This window comes from Pelobates fuscus, chromosome 7 (assembly GCF_036172605.1).
Source record: "Pelobates fuscus isolate aPelFus1 chromosome 7, aPelFus1.pri, whole genome shotgun sequence".
Classification (NCBI taxonomy): Eukaryota; Metazoa; Chordata; class Amphibia; order Anura; family Pelobatidae; genus Pelobates; species Pelobates fuscus.
The window spans coordinates 29,147,180-29,174,696 of NC_086323.1; the positions used below are offsets into that span (position 1 = coordinate 29,147,180).

Sequence of the window (27,517 nt, forward strand, 5' to 3'; positions counted from 1 at the left end):
GTTCCTCCCCTTACCAGGTATAAGAGACCCTGCAGCCTTAGGACCTCAGTTCTCTTTCTTGGTCCAACAGGAACGGACGGCATCTGGAAGTTGGAGAGATTGGTGAGGCACATGGGTTGCTGCCAGGGGGATTCGCCTGATAGCCTCCCGGGTGGAGCGCTGAGTGGCCATGGTACATACTGCAGTTACGGAGGCAGGTATGAAAGCCTGCTTTTATGCCGTGTGAGGTCACCGGCTACGCAAGGAGGCGGTTCATTAGGGCAGTGAATCCCTGTCCGTCGGAGGAGCATGCGCACAGCGGTGGAACGCACGCCCGGGTGGTTTTGCATTCCACCAGAGTTCCGACCACGCTATCGCGCATGCGCGGGCTGAACTCCCCGGAAATGGCGCCAGATTTGAAACGATCTGCCTATATGTGCTGTGCAGATCTTTCTGTCAGCATGGATGCTAGGCAGTGAAGATCTCCCGTGTCACCAGCCCCCACACACGGGTCAGAGGTTTTAGAGGTAGGATCCTGCTGGTTTATATTCTTTAAAACTCTCTAGGTATTTACATTATTTTTCGAATACAAATATTGTTTAAATTTTGTGTATTACAGATATGTATAGCCCTGTTTCTACTGACAATATGGATAAAGACAAGGTTCCTACTCCTGCTTAAAAAAAAAGCTAGTTCCAAGTCTAAGCATCTCTGTTGTAGTGAATGCTCCACTCCTTTGCCAGATGGGTTTAAGAGGAAAATCTGTAATATTTGCTCCTCATTATCGCTAGAAAAATCCAAGCAACAAGAAATGAAGTCTTTTTTTGTCTTGGTTTCAGGAGACTCTAGCCCAGACCTTTGAGTCTTTTAAAGAAACCGCTCACACTTCTCTAGTTAAAGCTACTAAGCAGAGGGCTAAAAGGAAGAGGACACCATCAGGCTCAGACCTCTCTTCAGGGGAATGTTCCTTTTCGGATTCAGAATCCTCTAGCGACTCTTCTGATAACGAGGTGGGGTTTCCTCGTGACGAGCTGAGGAAGTTTATTAAAGAGGTGTCTATGGTCCTTTCTGATGAGACGGTAGATAAAACCAGGAGTAAAGCTCTTACAATTCAACAAAATATGCTGGATTTAATTTCCAGGGAATGGAAGAACCCAGAAAAAAGTGCCTTTATCTCCAGTCATTTTAAAAGCAGATTCAAGAACCACGCTGAAATCAGATGTGACCTACACGCTAAAAGTCCTGGAAGAACATGGTTGGATTATTAATCTAGAAAAGTCACACCTTACCCCTTCAAAGTCCATCCTGTTTTTAGGGTTTTTGATCGTCAGACACGCTGTCAATTCATCTTTCAAGCAAGAAGAAGAAAAAGATAAAAAAGCCATGCAGGTTTTGGGTCATCTGACCTCTACGATTCCAGCAGTAAAATGGGCCAGAGTGGAATCAAGGCCCTTACAATGGGAAATCCTTGCGCAGTGGTCAAAAAAGGAAGAAGACTTAGATGCAATCATGTGTATATCAGATCATACAAAAGAGAGAATCTCTTGGTGGCTGGAGGAAAAATTCCTTACAAAAGGCTGGTCCTTTCGTCTAAAATCTTGGGTAGTAATTTCGACAGACTCCTCAAACACAGGTTGGGGAGCTCACCTAGGATATCACTTAAGACAGGGTGTTTGGTCAAAAGAAGAAACAAAGGAATCTTCAAATTTCAGAGAAATGCTAGCAGTCTTCTACGCCCTTCAACAGTTCAAAGTTTTCATTTTGGGGAAAGCTGTAAAGATCCAGTTGGACAATCAGACTACTGTGTCCTACCTGGACAAACAAGGCGGTACAAAAGTAAAAGAAATTGTATCTCCTTTGCTCACGAATCATGTCTTGGGCTCAGTACCATCTGGACGACATTTCAGCAGTTCACATTCGTGGTGTAGACAACGTGGTTGCAGGCGATTTGAGCAGATCAAAATGGTCCCAGAACGAGTGGTCTCTCAATCAAGTAGTTTTTGCTCAGCTGGTGGAGAGATTCGGTCTTCCAGTTATAGAACTTATGGCAAAAAGATCCAATGCAAAAGTGAGTTTGTTTGCCTCCCTCTTCAAGGTGGACAGGCCTCTAGTAATAGATGGTCTTTCAATCCGGTGGGAATTTCCCCTTGCGTACATCTTTCCCCCGGTAAGCTTAATCCCGAGAATTCTGCAAAAAGTGGCATCAGATCAGACACGTCTCCTGGCCATACTGCCGTGCTGGCCAAATCGCAGCTGGTTCTCGGTTTTGAAGAATATGACTTTAGAGTACTGGACTCTTCCGGTTACGCCGGATCTCCTGGAAAACGCGGAGGTCCCAGTGGGAGTGTTGAAGATGTTCAAATTGACAGCTTGGCTGCTGCAAGGCTGATTCTGCATCATAAGGGTAGTCTTTCTACCCTCAAGGTCCAAGTTTCTGCTTTAAGTCATTTTTTGGTGAAAAATTGGGCTTCTTATCCTCTCATTAGGAGGTTTTTTAAAACAGTTAGGCTTTTAAAGCCTCCTATTAAAATCCAGTTTCCGGATAAAGTGGTTATGTTCCCTAAACCTTCCTTTCTTCTGAAAGTCATCTCCTCCAAAGTTATCAACCAACCTATTTGTCTGCCTTCCTTCATTGGTCCGGCTAAGCCTGATTGGGAGTTTGATTGGAACCTACTGGATGTAGGGAGGTCGCTTAAAATCTACTTAGAATGCTCCTCTGCATATAGGAAGACGGATCATTTTTTCATAATTTTTTTGGCAAATTCAAAGGTCATGGGGCATCCAAAGCCACTTTGGCAAGATGGCTGGTAGAGGTTATAAAGTTGGCTTATTCTTCATCGAACCTTCCTATACCTGCTTCCTTGAAAGCACATTCCACTAGAGCCATGGCGCTACGTCTTGGGCCGAAGAAGCATGTGCATCTCCGGAAGAGATATGTAAAGCTGCTCCCTGGTCTTCTTTCAACACCTTTGTGAAACATTACAGGCTAGACGTATTCTCTGCCTCTGACGCTGATTTCGGGCACAAGGTGTTACAAGCTGTTTTGGCCTAATTCCCGCCCTTACTCTGGGATCTCGATATATCCCTATTGTACTGCCACCATATGCCAGGAAAAACTGCAATTTTACTCACCGTAAATTCCTTTTTCCTTAATATGGTGGCAGTACAGCACACCCTCCCTTTATCTAATTAATACGTTTTCTGAGGTTTTTGTGGTTCCACTGTGGTGTTCTTGATACGTACTGAAGTACTATGGCTGCAGGGTCTCTTATACCTGGTAAGGGGAGGAACTTTTTATGTTAATTATTTCTTTCAGATGCTTGCCCTAAGGGAAGAGTACATCCCTATTGTACTGCCACCATATTAAGGAAAAAGGAATTTACGGTGAGTAAAATTGCAGTTATTGTGCATATCTATACTTATAATTTTTTGTAAATTCTTTATTTTCTGTTTTTAGATCTTTGATGGGGTACAGAATATAAAAAGGGGGGGGGGTAGGGGGGTAAAAGGTAATGCAATATCAATAGTACATATGAACTCCAAGTATATTTCTTTAATCAATAACAATTGTTCGTATTTGCTATAACTAAGCCCGCTGTGGGCTGTATTTTGGTTTATTTAGGGTGTGTTGCTATACTTATCTTTTTAACATGATTATCTCTCTCCTCTTGGAACAGTTACATTCTCAGAAACGGTCAAAGAAGCATTTTTTATTTATTTATTTTATTTTTTTAACCTACGTGTACCAGTGAACCGTTTATTTATTTTTTTTGTTTTGAAGACATAATTTCTAAAAAAACACAGTTGAAAAGCGCACGTCCCCACCGAAAGGGGAAGGCTACTGGGAAACGACTTCCAACAGCCATGCCACGGTCTGTGGAAAGAGCAGTGGAAGAACGGACAAGTTGTTTTGTTTTATTTAATCTATTTTTGTGTGTATGTATACCATGAAAAATATTATATAAATTGTTGCTGAAGCAGTTTCCTTGTCCAAGTCCTTCCAATAACATTTTACTTATAGTGATATACTGCAAATAAAATTGAAATTGCCAGTAAAAACACCTTTAAAACTAAATAAGTCCATGATTTTAAAATACTGCATGTAAAGTCACTCCAAATCTAAATTGCATTAGTTACACCTTCCTGGCTGTTACCTGCTCACTCACTTTGAACAAGCGTTTAAATGGTAGCACTGGATTCAGCGCTTCTTTATGAGAATTGTTTTGCAGTTGGAGTACAACTGATGCACCATAGGTCCCTATTGCTTCTCTGAGATGCATTGGATTGGTCCAGAGATCATTCATATTGATGGTCTAATGGGAATGGACTTTTTTCCCACCGGATTGGAGGTATATAGGTTTTTTTGTTTTTTTTTAAAGTGCAAAATGAGATCCCTAAACCTAAAATGAAAAATATAAAACCCACCAATAAATAAGCTGAAGTATTTCTTTCTCTGACAGGAGTTACGCTTCATTTGTTATGGTGCCTAGAGTGTTCGTTTACACAAAATACAGTTTCCTGTTATGCTTGTGATTAATTGGCGTGAATAAAAATGATTAAAGAAAACACTTGTTTTACCAGTAAACGCATAACTCCATAGATCTCACTGGTCTAAACAGATTACCTATTGCAATTAAAATTTACTACATGTCGCACCATCCCCATTATTTTGTAGATCATTAAACTGTAGATAAGAAGTTTTAAAATTTGTGTAAAAATATATAAAAAAAACTCCCATTAAGTTAAAAGATATCAAAAGATAGTGATTCGTCACACATCACAAGTCTATGTATGGAAACTAATTTGGTGTGATTCACCTTGTCAAGACAGATGGTGGGTAGGAGGTTGATTTGCATGTACAACTTTAACCTTAAAGCATTGCTCTTTGACACAGAGTTGGCTGAACTGTAGCACTCTAAGCTGTTTAGCTAGGACTCCCATAATGCTTTGCTAGTTTGCTCCAAATTCCTGCTCTGCATCCAGCAACTCGTAAAGCTAAATAAATCTGGATTTACTTTTAACCCAACTTTCAAACATAACGCAAATGTATTGATGGGGCATTCAGAACAAGACAATTTACTGCAGAAAGTGGTTTCGAGTAGGGACAATCCCTGTTTAGGAAACTGTAGCAAAATAAAACTGAAGGATGTCTGCTACGGAAGCGTACCACCCACAGACTAAATGTAATGCTGGACGGGAGGCAAGTAATCTAACCGCTCCTAAAGCTAATATCAATTGTCTTTATGATAAATTTTATATTGACTGGTTTAGGAGTGGTTATACATTATAGCTGTGTTTCCCAAACCAGGCCTCAAGACCCACCAACAGTCTTGGGGTTTTGTCAGTATCCACATTGGAATAAAACAGGGGAATACATAAATCCTGGCTTGTTGGTGGGCCATGCGGCTTGGGAACCACTGCTTTGTAGGGTTTCTCCAACCACCAAGACTACTTCTGACCCTAACCAGGCACTGGATTTCAGGTATGTTTTTCGTTTATTTTATATCGCTTTGTAAAGTAATAAGGTGAGGAGGAGATGGGGAAAGGTTTAGAGTAACTCTGAGATGGCATGATACATTTTAGATTTTTAAAGGAATTCAAACTTTAAGTCCGGCTTCTATGGTAGTCTGACATGAAACAATGTTTCATCATAAAAGCCGACATTTTCTTAACTTCCTTTTGAAAAATGTATGTAATCATAAACTTAATTGGAAAGAGTTATAAAAAAATGTTATGACGTTTTGAAGGGGGGTCAAAAAATGATTTAATAAAGTGTTTTAAAAGCCATTAATAGTTGCCCTTATATTGATAAGATATTTTTTATTTTCTAACTGCGGCAGTTCTATCCAACTAAGAATGTAAACTGTCACTTTCTAGGCAAAGATAAGAGAACACTGTAAAACCATATTTTTCTTAAAAAAAAAAAAAAAAAAAAAAAAACTATTATGGAAAAAACACAAACGTAATAGTGGTAAAGACTTAAATGGATGATTCTCTCCAGGGGGAAAAACAAATCACAGTAAAAGTGCAGGTTGTACATCAACACTGATATTTATGGATATATAGATATGTCCCTATTGTGCTACATTACAATATTTTTGTTTTTCAATGTCTAGGTATTTGCATTCGTAAAACAATAAAGGCATGGGTTTTTTCAAATGGCGAATATGGAAGCCAGTGGATCGGATGATGTTGAAAAACTGAAATCCAAATTCTTATCAGCTTGGAATAATATGAAATACAGTAAGTGGATCAACATTTTTAAACCATTCTAAAAACAAATGGTTTCTTCATATCTAGAAGGCAATAGAAAATATTTGAAACTGTCACTTTAAGGAACATCATGGTCATTAAAATATTATTGGTAAGCTGATGGTGCATTGACCAATAACATTCACTGCAGCTCTAAGACGGCCCCTCAGAGCTGTCAATCATGCATCCAGAATTCCCAGCTACAGCTCCTATATCACTTTTTTTTTATGGTGTGTGTATACAATACCTATCCTACCATCCACTAACACTTTATAGACGTCGGAGAATGTAAAGGTCTATAAGCCAGTATTAAATTCTAAAACATGTCAAAGTCGTTTTATTTTCAAAATATATTGATCACTCCGGAAAGTAAATAATTTCCTTTATTAAAATAATCACCATATGTATGCTTATGCTGTCTTGAATTAAGGCACTACATCGGTAAACTGATTATCTGTTGTGTTAGTATATTCAATGTATTTGTTTAATCATTAATTTAAATAAAAATAAATTTTTGCCGCGTGTTTTTCACCTTTTTTTTTTTTTTTTTTTTTTTTTTTTTTAATACTCATTGCGGTCTTTTTTTGTGTTGCATTGCTGTGTGAGTGAGCGAGCTATACAAAGTGATTTAGCAGTTAGTGCAGAGGAGCTATACAAAGTGATTTAGCGGTTAGTGCAGAGGAGCTATACAAAGTGATTTAGCGGTTAGTGCAGAGGAGCTATACAAAGTGATTTAGCGGTTAGTGCAGAGTGAGCTATACAAAGTGATTTAGCGGTTAGTGCAGCGTGAGCTATACAAAGTGATTTAGCGGTTAGTGCAGTGTGAGCTATACAAAGTGATTTAGCGGTTAGTGCAGAGGAGCTATACAAAGTGATTTAGCGGTTAGTGCAGAGGAGCTATACAAAGTGATTTAGCGGTTAGTGCAGAGTGAGCTATACAAAGTGATTTAGCGGTTAGTACAGTGTGAGCTATACAAAGTGATTTAGCGGTTGGTGCAGTGTGAGCTATACAAAGTGATTTAGCGGTTAGTGCAGAGTGAGCTATACAAAGTGATTTAGCGGTTAGTGCAGTGTGAGCTATACAAAGTGATTTAGCGGTTAGTGCAGAGTGAGCTATACAAAGTGATTTAGCGGTTAGTGCAGAGTGAGCTATACAAAGTGATTTAGCGGTTAGTGCAGCGTGAGCTATACAAAGTGATTTAGCGGTTAGTGCAGTGTGAGCTATACAAAGTGATTTAGCGGTTAGTGCAGAGGAGCTATACAAAGTGATTTAGCGGTTAGTGCAGAGGAGCTATACAAAGTGATTTAGCGGTTAGTGCAGAGTGAGCTATACAAAGTGATTTAGCGGTTAGTGCAGCGTGAGCTATACAAAGTGATTTAGCGGTTAGTGCAGTGTGAGCTATACAAAGTGATTTAGCGGTTAGTGCAGAGGAGCTATACAAAGTGATTTAGCGGTTAGTGCAGAGGAGCTATACAAAGTGATTTAGCGGTTAGTGCAGAGTGAGCTATACAAAGTGATTTAGCGGTTAGTACAGTGTGAGCTATACAAAGTGATTTAGCGGTTGGTGCAGTGTGAGCTATACAAAGTGATTTAGCGGTTAGTGCAGAGTGAGCTATACAAAGTGATTTAGCGGTTAGTGCAGTGTGAGCTATACAAAGTGATTTAGCGGTTAGTGCAGAGTGAGCTATACAAAGTGATTTAGCGGTTAGTGCAGAGTGAGCTATACAAAGTGATTTAGCGGTTAGTGCAGCGTGAGCTATACAAAGTGATTTAGCGGTTAGTGCAGTGTGAGCTATACAAAGTGATTTAGCGGTTAGTGCAGAGGAGCTATACAAAGTGATTTAGCGGTTAGTGCAGAGGAGCTATACAAAGTGATTTAGCGGTTAGTGCAGAGTGAGCTATACAAAGTGATTTAGCGGTTAGTGCAGCGTGAGCTATACAAAGTGATTTAGCGGTTAGTGCAGTGTGAGCTATACAAAGTGATTTAGCGGTTAGTGCAGAGGAGCTATACAAAGTGATTTAGCGGTTAGTGCAGAGGAGCTATACAAAGTGATTTAGCGGTTAGTGCAGAGTGAGCTATACAAAGTGATTTAGCGGTTAGTGCAGTGTGAGCTATACAAAGTGATTTAGCGGTTAGTACAGTGTGAGCTATACAAAGTGATTTAGCGGTTGGTGCAGTGTGAGCTATACAAAGTGATTTAGCGGTTAGTGCAGAGTGAGCTATACAAAGTGATTTAGCGGTTAGTGCAGTGTGAGCTATACAAAGTGATTTAGCGGTTAGTGCAGTGTGAGCTATACAAAGTGATCTAGCGGTTGGTGCAGTGTGAGTTATACAAAGTGATTTAGCGGTTAGTGCAGAGTGAGCTATACAAAGTGATTTAGCGGTTAGTGCAGAGTGAGCTATACAAAGTGATTTAGCGGTTAGTGCAGTGTGAGCTATACAAAGTGATTTAGCGGTTAGTGCAGCGTGAGCTATACAAAGTGATTTAGCAGTTAGTGCAGAGTGAGCTATACAAAGTGATTTAGCGGTTAGTGCAGAGTGAGCTATACAAAGTGATTTTTATTTAATTACTTTCACTTTTGATGTCTGTAGGTTCTGCTTTACCCTACATTTTTCAGTTTTGCTCTATGGAAATTACAGCAAACAAACATTTTGACATTCATTTAATGCAAAAGTAGTCTACAGATTGCCTTGCAAATAAAATTCCCATAATCCTTAGCTGGTGCCTTACTTGTAGGTTATCCCCATGTCTGTATTATGTTCTGATGTTACAAACAATGCCTGCCATTCAAAGTCTATATTTAAAAATATTAAAGTGTCTTGTTTTTTCCATTTTGTTTCACTCAACTTATTGTCTTTTTTTTTTTTTTTTAAAGGCTGGGTTCTTAAAACAAAAACCTATTTTAGACGGAATTCTCCTGTCTTTCTTCTCGGCAAATGCTACCACTTCAAGGGTGAAGGTAATGAATTGGCCTAGTGATTGTTTAATCCCGTCAGAGTAATATCTCGGTGTCACTTCTTCTATATTTTTAAATTAAAAGTAGATTTTAAATAATAGTTTAATGGATAAACATTATTATTATTATTTTTTTTCCTGAGACCACCCCTCTCCCTTCTTTTCATTACAGAATCCAGCGAATCTTCACCTGAAGGCTCAGACTCTGGCTCCATAAACAGTGAAGACAACTGGGGGAATGTAGAAGAGTTTAGGAAAGACTTTATTTCCAGGATATGGCTGACTTACCGCCAAGAATTCCCCCCATTAGAAGAATCAGTGTGGACGACTGACTGCGGTTGGGGCTGCACTTTGAGAACTGGTCAGATGTTGCTGGCACAAGGATTACTCCTTCATTTCCTAGGAAGAGGTTGGTTGGCATTTGAAGGCTTTATTTTTAAAGATTTTTAACTTGACACATTCCCACACATGCTCCATTCCATATAGAAGTCATATAGTGTGCCATCCACTGAATTCTCTACATATCCCTGGGTTTAGTGAGAAACTAACCACGATTACCAGCCGCAAACATTATCCCAAACTAAGCTGGACAATTTGGTAGAGAAATCTTGCAGTTTTTACATCAATGCGACCAAACTGGATTATAAAAGAAAAGAGCAGACCACCACCATGGTTAGGTGCAGCTTAGAGCAGTGATGGGTGACTTGCTTAGAACCATGGGATATGTAGTTCCATTTTTTAAGGAAGAGGGTTGAGATGGCACACCGAAGGTAAATAGTGGATTCTTTGAAATTTAATGGTTTTGCATTTTACAATAGTTTGATGTAGTCATCCCTGTTTAGACCGCTTGTACCCAAAGGTTTAAAAAGGAACACCCCCACCCCTATAACCACTTCTGCTCATTGCAGGGGAAGGAGTGTCCAGGCTTTGCCTTGCCTTCAAGGGTTAAACTGTTATGCAAGTCTGGGCACCTTATGGAAAAATGAGCCCAGATTCTCCTGTCCCTATACAAAATCAATATGATACTCCACGTATTATATTTGCAAAAAAGATTTTTGCCACAAAAGGTCAGGTTAAAAGATATGAAAAACAAAAAGAAATTATAGAAAAATATATAAGCACAAAATGCTGACCATCAACTCCTGTCCCTGTCCCCATAATGGCTTTTTAATGAGCTAAATTTAAATTCTGAGATTATAGGTGTATGATTCTGGAAGGTGAAGCAGTCGTATATTTACATTCTGTAACCTATAATCTACTATTTTGAACTTTTTTGTCACACTGTTTTCTTGTATGCTATTTCAGACTGGATCTGGCCAAACTCCATGGACTTTGTCAATGCTGACCCTTTCTCTTTGTTTTCAAACACATCTCAGAGACTTGCTGCTACTTTTGAAACCTCTTTGCCTGAAACTAGAGACACTCTCTCATCTTACAAGCCATTAACAAACAAGAATGTTAATGTAGATACTACTGAGTTCTATCACAGGAAAATAGTCTCATGGTTTGCCGACTGTCCAACGGCGTACTTTGGTATCCATAAATTAGTTCAACTTGGTAAGAATTCCGGTAAAGTGGCTGGAGACTGGTATGGACCAGCAGTGGTCTCTCATCTCCTGAGGCAAGTATTCTAACTATTAGGGCTATCTATACTTCACTTCGCATATGACAATTCATCTTTAAGTAGGTATGGAATCTGTATATTATGCTGGTGAAATTACAAAGATTGAGACTGTATGATCTATTTAACTGAACATTGCATAGCCCATCAGCTCGAAGCCTGATGGAAGACGCACATGCATCAGCTCGAGGACAATGCACACTAGCAGAGTTTGTTCACCTCAGTCAGAACTCAAGGTGAATTGAAAGTAAATTTCAAATTTAAGATCAAAATAGCCGAACTGGAAACATTCTCTAAGTTGGCTATGCTTTTAGTTCGTCTACTCTAATGTTCTTTTTAAATTGGCAGCAGGTCATTCATGAAAGGTGACCTTTAATGGGTTCGCCATTGACATTTCTCATATTGCATTTTATAATTAATATAAATTTATATTAAAATGTTTCACCATTTCAAGTATTTGTTATCAATTTCAACCTAACTGCCAAGGAGCTTAAATGCAAATGAATAAGCAGGTGCATGTTTAACCTCTGCTTATCACGCATGAATTCTCTTATAAAACCAACTATACTTGGAGAACTTAAAACTGTGTCCTTGCTGGATACATTTAAAGGAATACCCCAACCACCATAACTACTACAGCTGGCTGTAGCGATGTGGTAATAGTGCCAGGAGTTTGCTGGCACCATCGCAAATAAGTAGTCAAATTGTGTTTAGTACAGTTTATCCAGGCACCCACAGCCCCAGCTTTCAGTGTTCATCTGCAGAACAATGCAGGAACTAAAATCAAGACATATATTAGAATACGAATTTGTGATTAGAGACTCATAATTAATGTTATTTGTTTTGTTCCCTGTGTGGTCACGATTAAAATATTCTAATAATAGTTCTGTAATTTCCTTGTTCCACTAACTGTCCCAAAATTTCTGAAACCTGAATTTTAGTCAACTTTTATTCTGCCTCAAACACATATTACTAATGGGTTCCTCAATCACAATTCAAAATGGCTTCCAACTGTCAGCGACGTTCCAGGGGGCTTGTCTAGCTGTTCTTAAAGCTGCAGTACACTGTGTATTGATACGACTGTAACATGTACTTTTAAAATAAAACCTACAGTTATCTCAACATGTCTGAAGCCAATTTAATCTGGCCAAGCAGTTTGGAAATTCTCTAGATATTGAATTGTGTAAGATAAAAAAAATATTTGTTTACACACTTCCGGTGCTGCAGCACAGATCTGAAAACCACCATCATATGAGCGCCCATCCTTCTGTCCACAAATTATCTCGGCATTCCCGTTGCTTGGTTTCAGTCATTTTGCATAGCAACAAGGTGCAAATCTATTTCACCAGTGCATTGTAGAGCGCTATGGAATCTGATGGCACTATATAAATAATAAAAATAATTATAGTATTTGAGACATTGTCATCCATATGTTTTGTGGATTATAGCACCCTTTACAATTGTGTTATGGAACCTATTACATGGGTAATTGGAAGATGATGATGGAATGTAATGTTTTATGGAATATAAGCTGGGTTTTGCCTGCATTGCATCCTGGGTAAGAAAATCCATTCCTTTATATTTAGGAAAGCCATTGAAGAAAGCCCTGATCCTGAGCTGAAAGGAATTTCAGTTTATGTTGCTCAAGATTGCACAAGTAAGTGAACAGCTAGTGTAGTAACAATAACAGTCTATCTTGGATTGGGGCAATGTATACCTGAACACGTTTCTCTTGATTTACATTAGTTAAATGCAACATTTATGCCAGCAGTTGGGTTACTCCTTGAATAGATCACATGATCCTCTGCCGCACAGTGCTCCCCAATCACATGTCAATCACATGCCTCATTTGGGAAGACCATTCATAATGGTGGGACTGGAGTATAGAATGCCTTTTGATTAATGAAATGTACTCTAACGGCAATGGTTTTGTAGTTTATACAGGTGATGTCTGTGACCAACTACAAGGCTTGGACGGGGACAGGGCCATTTTAATACTGGTCCCTGTGAGACTTGGCGGCGAAAGAACAAATGTTCAATACTTTGATTTTGTAAAGGTAGGAAATGTCTTGGTTACAATATATCACCTTATTTTATATCATGTAAAAACTCACTGATGGCATGTGATGTGTTTATTGGTATATCCATACCACGCAACATTTCAAATGAACAAAGAGGGGCACTTTACGTTTTGGAGGTTTGAGTGGCGGGGTGGCCAGGGGCAGGGCTGTAAGAACATTTTTAGGTGACTTACTAGCAACAATTTATACAATTAAAATGTGTGCCCAAAATAGGGACTGACCCCCATAATAAGGGACACTTTGGAGGTATGGTTTATCTGGTTTATAGATGTTGTTCATGAAATTCTAGATATATCGAGGTGTCTTTCTGACAGTCTTGTAACTAGTTTGGCTATTTGTGTCCTTGTCCTAGCTTGGAATATGGCTATATCTTTGTACTAATCTGCTTTTATTTGTCATATACTAATGATTACACAGCTCTGTTTACTCTTCTGTCTTCCATCTTAAAGTGATACACCTTCTTAGCTGAGGCTGGGTTATTCGTTTATCTCCCAACTGTATAGGGTCAATCTAAACCCATGTCCCATTGTCCCATTTCTGTGTCACTTTACACCGCTCTGCTTGGCTTACTGAGGATTTTCCTTTTAACCTGCACGTTTGTTTGACATGCTTCACTGTATATCGATTAAGCAAAAACCGAGACACTTACTCTGGGAAATCATATTTTTAAATGTGTCACTTGGCTTTTTTTTTTTTTTAGTCCGAGTATTGTTCTAACCCAGCTAAGTCTTTATATAGGTTTATACTTTCCTCTGTATGGCTAACCCTGACATTTCACCTTCAATTTTGCACCAGTAAAAAAAAATTTCTCTTTAAAAACAATATTTTAGTGCTCCTGCAATCCTATATAGGTTTTCAGGCAGGTTAAGGATTTCCAAAATTACTTTTGGCAAAAGCTTCTATCTAACTGCACTGAGATCCAATAACCAAGATACCTTAAAAATGCTTCACTAATAAAGCTCCTTATCCCGGTCCGATCTTATCCCATAAATCCAAAAGAGTTTTTTTATATTTTATTTTTTAAATTTCACAATTTGCTTATTACCACAAAAATACACACAAAAAAACCCAAAAGGTTGTTGTAGCATCACTTACATTGTGTAAGTGGTAAATAGCACCTGATAAAACAGTTCTTTATTTTGTGTGGTTTCTTCTCCCATAAATACCCGTCCATCAGGGATTTTTGTGATGTGTAGTTTAACACATGGCATCCGTTTCTCTCATTACATATGATAAGGAAGCTAACAGCAGCCATTTTGTGACTGCTGTAACTTTAATAGCCCAGTAAACCATTTTGTAAAAGAGTCTGAGTGTCAACATGCAGTTGCTGCTCAGTCTAGAAATACACAAGGCAAAGAAAGGATGACTTTGTCCTATATAAAGACCCAATTTTCGCAAAATGTGGCAATGGGCTTCTGCTGCCACATCCTGACACTTACCATTAGCTGCTGGCTTGGGACTGCTGATTAAACTGAACAAACATGCCTATGACTTCTCGTTGTGCAAACCAGAGCTTATTCTGGAAGGTTTCACTCACTCTTCCATAGACCACTGTTCTGCACTTGCGCAAGAGTACAATGGTGACTTCACCATCTTCCACCAGGAGCTAAAGTGGGGGCAGCCAGGAGTAAGAGGTTCAGGTAAGTATGTCAACCATTCCCCTCTCCCCTTCAGTGTCCTAGCTTAAGCAGACATGTCAGAAATTGCAAATGGAAAAATGTTGCTTAAAAACTTCATTTGTATCATGTTAACAATTTGTTTATTTTCTCTTGAGAAATATTGTATACATAGTTTAGATCGGGTATGTTAAAACTGCAACTTCCGAAATTCTCTGCTCATCATATAGCAGAACAATATAGATTATCTGGATGACCTGCTTAAAAAAAACAACAAAAAAAAAAAAACCTGCTTCAGAACAGAATGTGTATAGATTTAGAATGACTGACTAACTTTTTATCCTTTTTAAAAACTACAGAGATCTACTACTGATATTTAATTTTTTTTTTCCCACCCTCTTCTTCTTCCCAATTTAGGGTATCCTAAGCCTCGAGTATTCTGTTGGAATTATTGGTGGCAAACCCAAGCAATCCTATTACTTTGTAGGGTTTCAAGGTTGGTGATTTAATCAAATTCAACTTTCTAACTCAATTTGAAGTCACATCCCCCGCTTCATCTACAAAGCAAGTGAATTTGTAAATGACCGTTTGGGAGCTGAATAATTACAATGGCAAAAAAGTCCTCTATTAATTCATCAGGGCCCACAAAACTCTAGTCGTTTGTCATTTAGCGCGCATAGTAATTGGTTTCTGTAAAAGGCATGTTTAATTTCTCACACTGCATAAACAAGGCATATTTTACCTACCGTCTAATGAAACTTTATGAGCTTCCACTGCTCTCATTTAGCAGATTGTTACATATTTACATTTGAGCAGTTCAAAGTGGGGTACGTTGATGTTAACATGACATATAATCTGTCCACCTTGTCAGTATCCTGTAACTCCATGCATTTGTCATAGCCCAAATGGCAGAATATAATTGTGTGTTTGTAAGAGTAATTTCATCACCAAAAATTAAATGACAGTCTCATCACTTTATAAAAAAATAAATCTGCTTATACAAGCATATTTGATTATGCAAAAGTTAATCTGTCCTGTAAAATCTCTCCATCAGTCAAGCATTCTCCGGCATTATCCTTTTGTCTGATTTTCTTTTTCTCTCGCCGCTCTGCATAGAGATTAGATTGTAAGCATTGTAATAATAGAGTATTTTTTGAATTACTTGTCTTCTGTTTTGTCCTTGTAGATGACAGTTTGATTTACATGGATCCTCATTACTGCCAATCTTTTGTAGATGTCAGCATAACAGATTTCCCACTCGAGGTAATGTGGCTGCAGTTTTTGAGCTCAGTTTTGCTTGTCTGATTTATACACTAATTAGAAGTTGAAATTCTACAAAAGATCTCATCACCTTTCTGTAGCTAGGACCAGTTGCGGAGTTGAATAGATCGTGATATGATGTGTTTCGGAAAGAAAAGTGGAATTATCTGATCTGTAGTCTCAATTTATGACACGGTCTTCATCCTATCACCATTAAACAATTGTGTGACCAATGTTTAAATTCTAGCTGAAGAGAAAACGTGGGAAGGGTTAAAGAAATAGAGCTTTTTTTATTCTTGGTATTGGTACTAAAAAATGTTGAAACTTGCATATAAATTTTAATTTCAATTAAACATTTGCATGTCTGTCTGCAAGAAAATCACAAAACGAATTCCCTGCACAAACAAGGTGAGTGCCCCTCCCTAAAAAATGGTTTAATCAAAACAATATCAAAGAAAAAATAAACAAAACTGATACTTGTTTTGACAATTCCCTAAAAAGTGAGTGCAAAAAAACCCACACAAACCAAATACTATATAGGGAAAAGCTGCAATTTCAATTAAACATTTGCATGTCTGTCTGCAAGAAAATCACAAAACGAATTCCCTGCACAAACAAGGTGAGTGCCCCTCCCTAAAAAATGGTTTAATCAAAACAATATCAAAGAAAAAATAAACAAAACTGATACTTGTTTTGACAATTCCCTAAAAAGTGAGTGCAAAAAAACCCACACAAACCAAATACTATATAGGGAAAAGCTGCAACATGTACAACACACAAACTAAACTTTTAACATTATATACCAGTGTGAAACAAAAGGCAAAAGTGGCTAAAAAATTCAAATGCATACTTATTGAGAATTATCCAAGATCACAAGATCAATCAGATATACCTTGAATCATCTTTGTATCCCACAAATTACTCTTCAAATGTCAATTTTTTGAACAGTTTCCTTGGCTTATAAAGAGCCCAATATAATCTTGCCATGGACAGGGGGGCTGCCTTTACAGATAGTGGTTTGAAATTCTACAGCTTTGATGCGGTGTTGAGTGCAAACTTTTCCATATGGTCCCTAAAGCCCTGCCTAGGTGGACTACTTCCATCAGTTTTATTGCTGCTTTTGTAAGTACCTTGAAAGAACATTCAAAGCACCATAATAACTACAGCCTACAAGAGTACCCTGTTGCCATCCTAGTGTAATCTAACAAACTGGTTTAACATGGTTAGATATTTCCTTGATTCCCACTAGTTAACCGCATGATATCCTGTCTTAGAACTGGAGAAGCCATATGTCCTTTTTGTAACATTTAGGAATGAAGAGAGTTTGGATAACCCTCTCCGGCAATGAGTAAATGCCTACATCCGCATCTGGCTTCTCTGGTTATGATGTTGGTAAATGGTCTGACCATTTGTAAATGATTATTTTGTTAAACATGTAGAATCTTCCATTGGTTTTTGGACAGTAGAGCAGTGGAGGAGTTAATTCACATTCCTGCCATAAAGCATCTTCGCTCTGACATCTGGCTGCGATAAATGATACTGGTTGAAATAGATGGTTGCAAACAAAGTCCAAAAGCCACCTTAAAAAAAGTCACTATCTCTGGGCCACGTTACATCTCCCTATGTCTGTTTCTAGGCCTATGCATAAAACGTTGAAGTTATTTCGAAATAAAAGTTGAATGGCAGCATTAAACCAATAGAACGTCTACGCTCGATTAGAACCGCACCACAGTGGTTCTCTATAAATGTCTCTAAGTTTGCAAATGTAGTAATCTAAAGCTTGCTTAAACTATGTCCCCCTCCCAATCAGATCTCCAACACCCCCTGATCCCCAAAACACATACACACATACATAATTTATTTTGCATAAACCACTGCTACAGATAATGGTCAATAAAGCTAAAAGCTCAGTGTTTTATGCAATACGAGAATATGCACCATCATTAAACTTTGAAACGCTGACTCGAACAGCCATAGAGAAATTCTTTGACAAAGATAAATGGACCCCAGTGGAACAATGTACATTTTACTGAGGCTCATAGTCTACGCAGATAGATTTGCAAATCTAATTAGGTAAAATCACACACATTATCACGTTTAAACATTGCTTTCTAGTCAAGATTACAGAGGGTTAGGGATTTTAAAGTCATTCTTTTTTTAATGTGTTTAAACAATGTTGTGAAATGAGAATAGGGCAAAACATTTGTTGCTTGTACAAAGAGAGGCTCTTTAAAAGCTTTCTGTATTTCGGGAGCACATTTACAACATTGATACGGACAAAGTGGGGGTGTTTTTCAAAATGGGTTCTTACCAATTAGGGCAAAGACATCAAACTTGGTAAATGGGAACTAATTCAAAACTACGTTGTCTCTTGATGGCAATCAAAACAATTAATTTATTATGATGGTATTTATTTTTTTATTTTTCTGGAAAGAAAATAAATACTTGGAAACCTGGTTTATGTGCATGGTTTGGCCAAGTAGCAAATAGTTTGTATAAAATCAACATTCTTTTGTCTGATAACGTTCTATTGGGCACTGCCATTTTCCTGGTATTAATGTTTTTTTTTTTTCCATGTATTCACTGGTTCCTCTCTGTTCTAGTGAGTTGTATCAACTTAGATTAGGCCACATTGATTAAACAATTTAATATGGATTCATCTTGGGAGGATGTTTGGGAGGGGGTCAGGGAGGAAGGTTTGAGATGGAAATCATTGGAAAAGTTAATATCTTATGAAATGTGTGAGCTTTTTCAAAGGTCATTTTGTGCTGATTAGTTAAGAAGTAGCAGATTTTAGTTAGAATATGCATTATACACATTACATTTTGGATTGAATAAAATATTTTGTCCTCAGTCATTCCATTGCCCTTCCCCGAAGAAGATGTCTTTTAAGAAGATGGATCCAAGTTGCACAATCGGATTTTATTGCAGGAACACCAAGGACTTCGAGAAAGTCACAGAAGAACTTGCAAAGGTATTTCCCCACTGAATGCAGTTCTGCTAATCGCATGTTTGGCCTACCACGTCCCCTTCTGCTAGGGACATGTATATGGACATAGTGCTGACAGTTGTAAGCTTATATAATTTTTAAACAATATTTAACCTCTTGTTTGTTTTCTGGTTTGTTCATAGAGGGTGTATATATCCCTCGATGTCCACACCATATGCCCCTCGTGTCTTGAGACTGAGCCCCAATCCTTGATGCATTCTCTTTAGATGAACCCTGCATTTATAGGGCTTGAATAGGTATAACTTACAAATCTGACAGAGACCATTATATAGATAAAAGGGACAGTCTATGTTACTAACCACTACAACTCATTGCAATGGTTAGGATACAAAGTTTGTGAGTGCTGTCCCCACCTATTGTGTATCAAAACGGGTTGTAAGTGTTTTAAAAAAGGGAAAAATAGAAAAATAAAACTGTGCTCTCCTGGTGCATATAGTCTGGACTCTGCTATGACTGTTAATGTGGAAGTTAACTCTATATTAGCCCATCTAACTTTGGATGGCAGTGGGAAGTTAAGTGTTTGGTCTGGTGATTGCCACCCAAACGTAATCTGTTAACATTTAATGTCCCTCCGTCATGCCACATAGAATATTGCTTTATCAGATGGCTGGAGAGCAATAAGGCATAATTAGATGGTGCAGAAAAGATACAGATTATTATTGGAGTAAACCAAAGACATCTGGTTAAGGCTAGTTATATGTAATTAAATGGCACTTGTGCAACTCTCATAAAGTATAAATATGGCTCACCTCTGCAGGACGTCCAAGTGATCAACCTATATAATGCTGCGTCCTCTTATTTGACATGCTTAATCAGACTTGCATACAAAGTGAATTAATAAAAATAATGGCACAGCCCATCAGGCTTGTGCAAAAAAATGTGACTGTTCCACTTTAATATGTAACGCGCAATATTATTTTTGTAAAAATAACAATATAGCACCAATTAGTACATTACTACTACCAACTAACACGTTTTGGAGAAGTATTGTACTAATTGGTGTTTGTTAAAATTTCCTAAAAATAACAATCTTGTGTTAATGCAGATTTAACCTTGATGTGCATAATATTCTATAATTTTCATTTATTGATTATTATTTTTGTGTGTGCATCTTTCTTTTCTTAAAGTACATATATGTAAGCGCTTAGTAGTTTTATCGCAGTGTAAAACTTTTAAACTGCAATCTTTGCTAATTCCAGAAGGTGGCGCTCTTGAAATAGCAGGAGTCTAATAACATATTTGGTGTAATGTTTTTAGAAGGTACAGAGCTCAACAGATTCATTTACTTAGATTAGCACCATATAAAAATATAGACTGCTTTTGGTTCTGTATCTAATACAACCATTTATTTAGGAAGCAATATTTAAATCTAAATATACAAATACTTTTTAGAACCTCCCAATTTAAATTGGTTTGAAATCTGTTTTCCAATCAGTTCGTTTGCCCCGGTAGTATTGGCTTGTGATCGGCTGCTGCAGGTATATCCCACATTCTAAATTAAACAAACAAAAAAAAATGTAGACAACGGTTTGTGTAATCAGACAATCCTAATATATCCTGCACTACCTTTGAAGACACTAGTTTGCATTGTGTTGGAAACTCTCTTGCCAGATGAGTGTTACAATACTTTTTTGATTTAACTTGTCAATAAAAAGTAACTTTTTTAACTTGACAGAAGGCTCCTTCTCATAGGACATTTTCCTTATGCTGGGCGCTCTACTTAATTATTATTTGGATATTACAAAGGTCCAGTACTGGGTAAAAAGATTGCATCAGTCGGATTCCACCTGTTATGTACAAGCTTCTTGTAATTCCTCCCACTTCTGCTCTTTATTAACCAATCATTCATTTAATGGCATCCAGCTCACCCCCTTCCAGTCAATATAAACATCTGTCTGACATGCCTTACTCCAATAATTGGGCTTGGTTAAATTTAGTTTCTAATCTTTTTAAACACAGCTCTGGTTGCGTTGCCCAAGGGTTCAGAACACTGGGTGCTGCTGCCCTGACAGTCGTTGTGCACAGGCAGATCACTTCTGGACTGGCTAATGTATTAGAAATGAATAGGCCATGTATTAGTTATAATAAAAGCAGGAGGAACAATGAATGAAATTGCATTATGGAAGACACATGCTCACTTTAAACTCTTGCAACTCCCAAGGGAATGTTTATAGATGTTTAAGGCAAATCATTTTACAAAAAAAATAAAAGGGTTTTGTTTCTATTTTCAATCTTTCTTTTTATTGGATTCCAGACATCCAAACATGGAGTCTGGTTTTTTTGTTGTTGTTGTTTTTTAAGTCATGACTGGGTAAAAGAACCAACATTTTTGAAGGTTCAGAGTTCAGATAATCTTGTCTCTGTAGTACCTCCTTTTTCAATGCTAAATACTCTGAAGTTCTCCTTTTCATGGGATCAGTTTCATTAATGTTCAGGCATAAAAATCTTGCTTCCTCTTTACAAAACACTAAGTTCCAGTCAACTTTTTGCCATTATGGTTCCATGAGTGACATCACACATCTGGTAAACTGGTTGAAATTTAATATCTTGGATCGCATACAGGGTTGTAAACATATTGTCTTTGCGTCTAGTGATCTCTCCCTCTCTCCCTCCAGGTACTGAAATCTGCAACCAGGCCAAATTATCCTTTATTTACCTTTGTAAATGGCCGTGCTCGGGATTTTGATCTTGTCTGCTCTCCCGTCTACGAACAAAATGACCTTTTCACTGACGACGAAAATAAAAGATTAAAAAGATTTAGCACGGAGGAGTTTGTCTTGCTCTAAAGACTTTTCTTGCACAATGACCTGGCAGTTCCCTACTGCACATCTGTCCTTACTACAAAATAACACTAAACGTTTTATATACATTTTTTTTATTTAATGTTTTAAGGTTTTTAAATGCATTTGTTGGGCCTTTTTAACATGTTTGAGATTTGTAACGTTGGAATAATGGCAATGTACTAACTATGAGTTTCCACTCCTACATTCAGTGTGGGCGAGGGTGACTTTAAACGACCAAGCAGAGAAGCTTCACTGTGACATGTAAACCGCATCCATATAGGCTGTTTGCATTCAAATCGTTTGTAAAAGTTGTCCAACTTTCCACAAACAATTGCAACGCACAAAATAAAGTTGTTGTAGTTTGGTACGTGTTTGTGTGGATTCATCGTTTTGTGTTGAAATGCATTTCTAAACTGGTATCAACTTTACCACAATGATAAAAGCTTTGCACTGTCCTTCGTGGGCACAGGAGATACTTGTGGTAGAACTTCATTTTAAAGGAGAATCATCCCTTTTGAAGGCTTTAATGTGTGACATGTCATGATTCCCTTTTATTCCAGAAGTTTGGTCCTTAAGGGGTAAAATGTGTTTGTAGATCTTAAAAGCAATATTAAATGTAGAATTTCCCAGCTCTGTATCTACCTCTATCCTGGAACGGAGCTCCAACATCTTGGCTCTTTGTCAATTTTTGTTATAAGCTCTGCCCTTTCTACATTTCGTTTAGCATTACGAGCTAGGATAGGCGACCTTCAGCACTCCACATGTTGTGGACTACATATTTTTATGTGCTATAATAACCATATTGCTGGAAAAGCACCAGGGAAGATGCAGTCCACAACATCTGGAGTGGCTAAAGTTGCCAAACTTGAAATATAGAAAGAGAAACCATTTTTTCTTTATCCTCCTCTAATTCAGTGTGTGTCCATGCTTACTCTGGATTATCTCATTTTTAAAGTTCTATAAAAACACTGCAAGAACCATAACTACTGTGTAGTGCAGTACCAGAAGTGCCCCCTCCACCCCTTCCCCATTAACCCCCTTAAGGACACATGACGTGTGTGACACGTCATGATTCCCTTTGATTCCAGAAGTTTGGTCCTTAAGGGCAAATAGTTTTAGTAGAATGGTTTGACTTCTAACCTGGGATCTGCTGGGTGACTGTCTCTGATGCCCTCATCAAGTGAGCTTAGCGGGAGCTTCCGGCTCTCCATACAGGAGGAGAGGCAGAGACTGGGGACTATGGGACCCCAGGTAAGAAGTTAGTAGTTTGGCTTCTTACATTGGTGGTGGGGTGGGATTTCCAGGGTACTTTAACAACATAGCCCTTCTAGTGTGAAGATTTGATTATGGTTCTTGGAATGTTTATTTTCTGTAAAGTTAAAAGAAAACTAAAATGTTTATAGGTTGTTTCATTTAATTGTGAGAAGTCGCTGTTTCCCTTTAAGATTTGAGAGGGGGGGGAGGGTGTTCTTTGTGGTGCTCTTCTGTAATTGTCTTGTTCTGACAAGAGAATATAGGTTCAGGCATAGCCTGTCCTGCATTATTTTTTGGGCGTTTAGGCAGCATCAGTATATGACCACAAGTCAAAGCTCACAGACTGGAGCAGACGGACACTTCCCATCAAAGTACAGCCTCAACATAAAACTTAACTGGCACAATAAAAATACTATTAGAGGTATTCTCTAAAGCGTGAATTAAAGTTATGGTCTAAAATGCATAATATTTCCTTGCACTTCTCTTTTAATTGCAATTTAGTAAATATCAACTAGGTATAAACTTCACACACTAATTTTAAAACAGGGCTGCTTTTTTATTTGTTTTTCTTTCTTCCAGAAACTGGTTCAATCAAAGCAGCAAATAGTCAAAATCCTATTTCTTGGTATTTAGTGGTTCAAGTCTTCAAGACACCTCAACGGTCCATGATTATGGATTTTTCACAATTCTCTTCCTATGGAGATACTGACAAAACCTGGACTTGTGGTTCACTTTAAGGACTGGGTTGTGAATTGTTGTATTCCTTACATTATAGGTCCCTCTAACCACTCCATCCGGCATGGAAAGGGTTAAAAACTTTGTGTACTTACCCGATTCCAGCACTGATCTACATTGGCGCTGGGTCGCCACTCGGCCTCCTCCGATGTCATCTGTGCTGTGCTGAGAGCGCCACGAGCACATTAGGCCCTCCCCAACGGAAATCATTGCTTAAATGCTTTCCTATGGGGATTTTACTGAAGCTGGATGTCCCCATTCAGAGCATTAGGACGTCCAGCATGAGTTAGACGACCAAAAGTTGGTTAGCCACCAGGAAGTGCCACAAGAGGCAATTATAGTCCTGCAATGTAATAATTGCAGAACTAAGTGCAACAGCGACACTGCACCCAGACCACTTCAATGAGAGGAAGTGGTCTGGGTGCATATAGTGTCCCTTTAATTCTGTATTGTACTGTTCTATAATCCGTTCCACTCTATCGAGCTTTCTCTTCCTCCTCATTGAAGTCCTTACAAACCATTATTGGTTTTACAGCAGTCTGTGTGAGAGATTCTGGGAGACGTATACACTCTAGGACAGTGATGGCGAACCTGTGGCACGCCGGGCCCTCTCTATGGGCACGCGGCTATAGGTTTGCCATCACTGCAGAGTAGGCGCCTGCCTGCCCAAAACGGCATTTGCCTACTCTGCTTCCATGTCGGGAGGACCGGAAGCAGGGGGAGGGATCGAGGAAGCAGCTCTCCTGTCCTCCCTCAAGCTGTGTGGAGCGTTACCATGGCAACGCTCCACACAGCATCGCGCGGGAGGACAGGAGAGCCACCACCGGACCACCAGGGATGGCTGTGTTCCCCCCCCTCCCCTTCACCAAAGGTAACAAGAAAGGAAGGGGGGATACTGATTTCATAAATATTTAATATGTTAAAAAAAAAAAAAATAATGCATCTGCAACTCCTCCCCAGCACCCCTCCTCCCTCCCCCCCTACCCACAGCTCTTTGCAGAGTGGCTCGATGGTATTAAGGTCAGGGGACTGTGATGGCCACTCCAGAAGCTTCACTTTTTTCTGCTGTAGCCACTGGAGCATCAACTTGGCCGAGTGCTTAGGGTCATTGTCATGTTGGAAAGTCCAAGAGGGTCCCATGCGCAGCATTTGTGCAGAAGAATGCAAATTGTCTGCCAGTATTTTCTGATAACATGCTGCATTCATCTTGCCATCAATTTTCACAAGATTCCCAGTGCAACCCCCAAACCATCACTGAGCCACCACCATGCTTTACAGTGGGGATAGTATTCTTTTCACTATAGGCCTTGTCGACCCCTCTCCAAGCATGAGGTTATAGCCATAAGGCTCTTTTTTGGTCTCGTCACTCCAAATTACAGTGTGCCAGAAGCTGTGAGGAGTGTCAAGGTGTTGTTGGGCATATTGTAACCAGGCTTTTTTGTGGCATTGGCACAGAAAAAAAAGCCTTCTTTCTGACAACTTGACCATGCAACTAATTTTTGTTCAAGTATCGTAGTTGTAACGAAAGTAACTTTGCCACTGGGTTTTGGAGGGGACTACTGGCCAGCCTTTTACCCTGTGACTATGGCCCCTTTCATTTATTTTGGCTGAGAGACCCTAATTGTGCCTATTGGCACTTTAAACATTGGTTTATTGAACTCCCGAACAGTCTAAGTGGCCGCTATTTGACATTCATACACGTAGTGTTGGCCATCTTGTTCGCATGGACTAAAACCGCAAATTGACTTCAGGGGGGACTTAGCCGCGAATGCCCTGGAACTATTTTCGGCATGAAAACCTCGTGGTTCCTGGTCGGTCCTCCAGTGGCACTTAGCCGCGAATCCATGGAACTGTTTTGGGCATAATATCCTGGGTTCGCCTGGGAAAAAATATGACTTCCATAAAATGTCTGAACCCCTGTTCTGCTCTGGGTGATTTTTGGATATGTTGTTCACCCAGATCAGAGCTATCAGGATGTAGATTTATGGGGATATGTTATGTTTTGGGGTGTTTTCTAGACTTTGTATAAATGTGTTTTGGTTTTTTTTTTGTTTTTTTTTCTGCCTGTAGATAATTAGGTTTATGTATTAACTGGGTTAATTATATCACAGGCAGAGGGGAGGTATTGTTTAATGTATGTGGGAGTGTCAAACATTGTTATACTGTTCTTATTTGTCTGTACAGTTTGTAATGCGGTGTTCCATCAGGTCCAGGGGTTGTGCCTCTGGCCTGAGGAATTGTATGTAAGACAGCCTGTACCAATAAAACTTCAGACTTGTTGTACCCTTCATGAGGTTTTGGTTCATGTTTGGGGGGTTAGAGAACTACCTACACTCTGGGGATTGCTATAATCACTATACTCCCCAGAGTATAATCACTAAGCTCTTGTAAGAGCTTGTTCTTGTTCCTGCTCTCTGGATTAAGAGACCTCTACCTACTGGAAGCTGGATCCTGGTCTTGGGTCCAGAGTGGGTGGAAGACTGTGAGACCCCAACCAAGCTGCGGCAGTTCGTAGGGTCTGCGGTGGTTATGGTGTCTAGTGGAGTGCTTGGAGCCCTCGTAAAGCACTATGAGCATCCGTCAACGGAGATACCCAGTCGGGGTGTCAGGTGATCCGTTACAGTCGTATTGTGCTCCTTGAAACAACCACACCGTCTTTTTCCAGAGCAGCCTGCATTTCTCCTGAGGTTACAGGTGGGTTTATCTTTGTATCCCAAACAATTTTTCTGGCAATTGCGGCTGAAATATTTCTTGGTCTACCTGACCTTGGCCTGGTATCAAGAGATCCCTGAATTTTCCACTTCTTACGTGATTAAATAGTACTAGCTGGCATTTTCAAGGCTTTGGATATCTTTTTATATCCTTTTCCATCTTTGTAAAATTCCATTACCTTGTTACCCAGGTCTTTTGACAGTTCTTTTCTGCTCCCCATGGCTCAGTATCTAGCCTGCTCAGTGCATCCATGTGAGAGCTAACAAACTCATTGACTATTTTACACAGACACTAATTGCAATTTAAAAAGCCACAGGCATGGGAAATTAACCTTTAATTGCCATTTTAACCTATGTGTGTCACTTTGTGTGTCTGTGTCTGTAATAAAGCCAAACATTCAAGGGTATGTAAACGTTTGATCGGAGCCATTTGGGAGATTTCTGTTATTATGATTTAAAAAGAAGCCAAACCACTATGTGATAATAAATGGCTTTATATGATCATTATCCTTCAATAAAAGGTTTTTTTTTTTTGCATGATCAATCGTATTTTCGTATCAACTGCAAAATGTCACAATTTCTTCCAGGGTATGCAAACTTTTGAGCACAACTGTATTTCCCATGGGACAAATAAGCCAATGCAGCAGGAAGTACCCAAACTTTTTAAAACACTTGTTTATTTCCCGTAGATGTTTATTAAAAATAAATAAAACTCTCCTATATGAATGATTTGTTCTGGTGGAAAGCAACATTTCAGACTGCGCATGAAGTTTGAGCGACGATCCACTTGGCATGCCTTTCTCTTTTAACTATGACATCCCAATAATTCATGCTTTAGTGAGTAAACCCTATTATTCTTCTTATTTTTTAATTTTTTTTTTAGGTTCAACCTTAAATATATTGTATAAATAAAATGATACAAATCACAAAACATCTATATAAGATGCCGTACTTGCGCTGAACAGTCGATCATAATTCCCTTTATTTTTTGCACTCTAATGGGTATATTAATGGGGAAATATCTGTATTCTTGAGTTTTCCACAGATTTTTTTTTAAAACTGGGGAAAATGTTATTAGATATATGCTATGGTGTCTCACTTTTTGTATCGCTCTTCCATAAGAATAAATAGAAAAATACCTGCTGTTGAGTGAACAGGCTGTGAAAGGATTATTGGGATTTGCACACCAGTAATAATAATAACTAAAATTTACGCGAAAACCATTTTATAATGCTATTAAAATTCTTACATTTATTC

At 38.7% G+C, this 27,517-nt stretch overlaps 1 protein-coding gene across 4 annotated transcripts in view; it reads left to right on the forward strand.

Moving 5' to 3' along the window:
* Nucleotides 1–21,927, forward strand: part of ATG4C (autophagy related 4C cysteine peptidase) — a 36,163-nt gene extending 14,236 nt beyond the window's left edge. For all 4 annotated transcript variants that reach the window (XM_063427862.1, XM_063427861.1, XM_063427864.1 and 1 more), the window contains 10 exons: nucleotides 6,096–6,222; nucleotides 9,110–9,193; nucleotides 9,362–9,598; nucleotides 10,495–10,810; nucleotides 12,397–12,467; nucleotides 12,746–12,867; nucleotides 14,925–15,003; nucleotides 15,694–15,770; nucleotides 18,622–18,741; nucleotides 21,393–21,927. In XM_063427862.1, coding sequence (XP_063283932.1) covers nucleotides 6,138–6,222; nucleotides 9,110–9,193; nucleotides 9,362–9,598; nucleotides 10,495–10,810; nucleotides 12,397–12,467; nucleotides 12,746–12,867; nucleotides 14,925–15,003; nucleotides 15,694–15,770; nucleotides 18,622–18,741; nucleotides 21,393–21,563 — 1,362 coding nt within the window. In that variant the 5' untranslated portion in view covers nucleotides 6,096–6,137 and the 3' untranslated portion in view covers nucleotides 21,564–21,927. The remainder of the gene's footprint in view (nucleotides 1–6,095; nucleotides 6,223–9,109; nucleotides 9,194–9,361; nucleotides 9,599–10,494; nucleotides 10,811–12,396; nucleotides 12,468–12,745; nucleotides 12,868–14,924; nucleotides 15,004–15,693; nucleotides 15,771–18,621; nucleotides 18,742–21,392) is intronic.
* The last annotated feature ends 5,590 nt before the right edge of the window (nucleotides 21,928–27,517 follow it).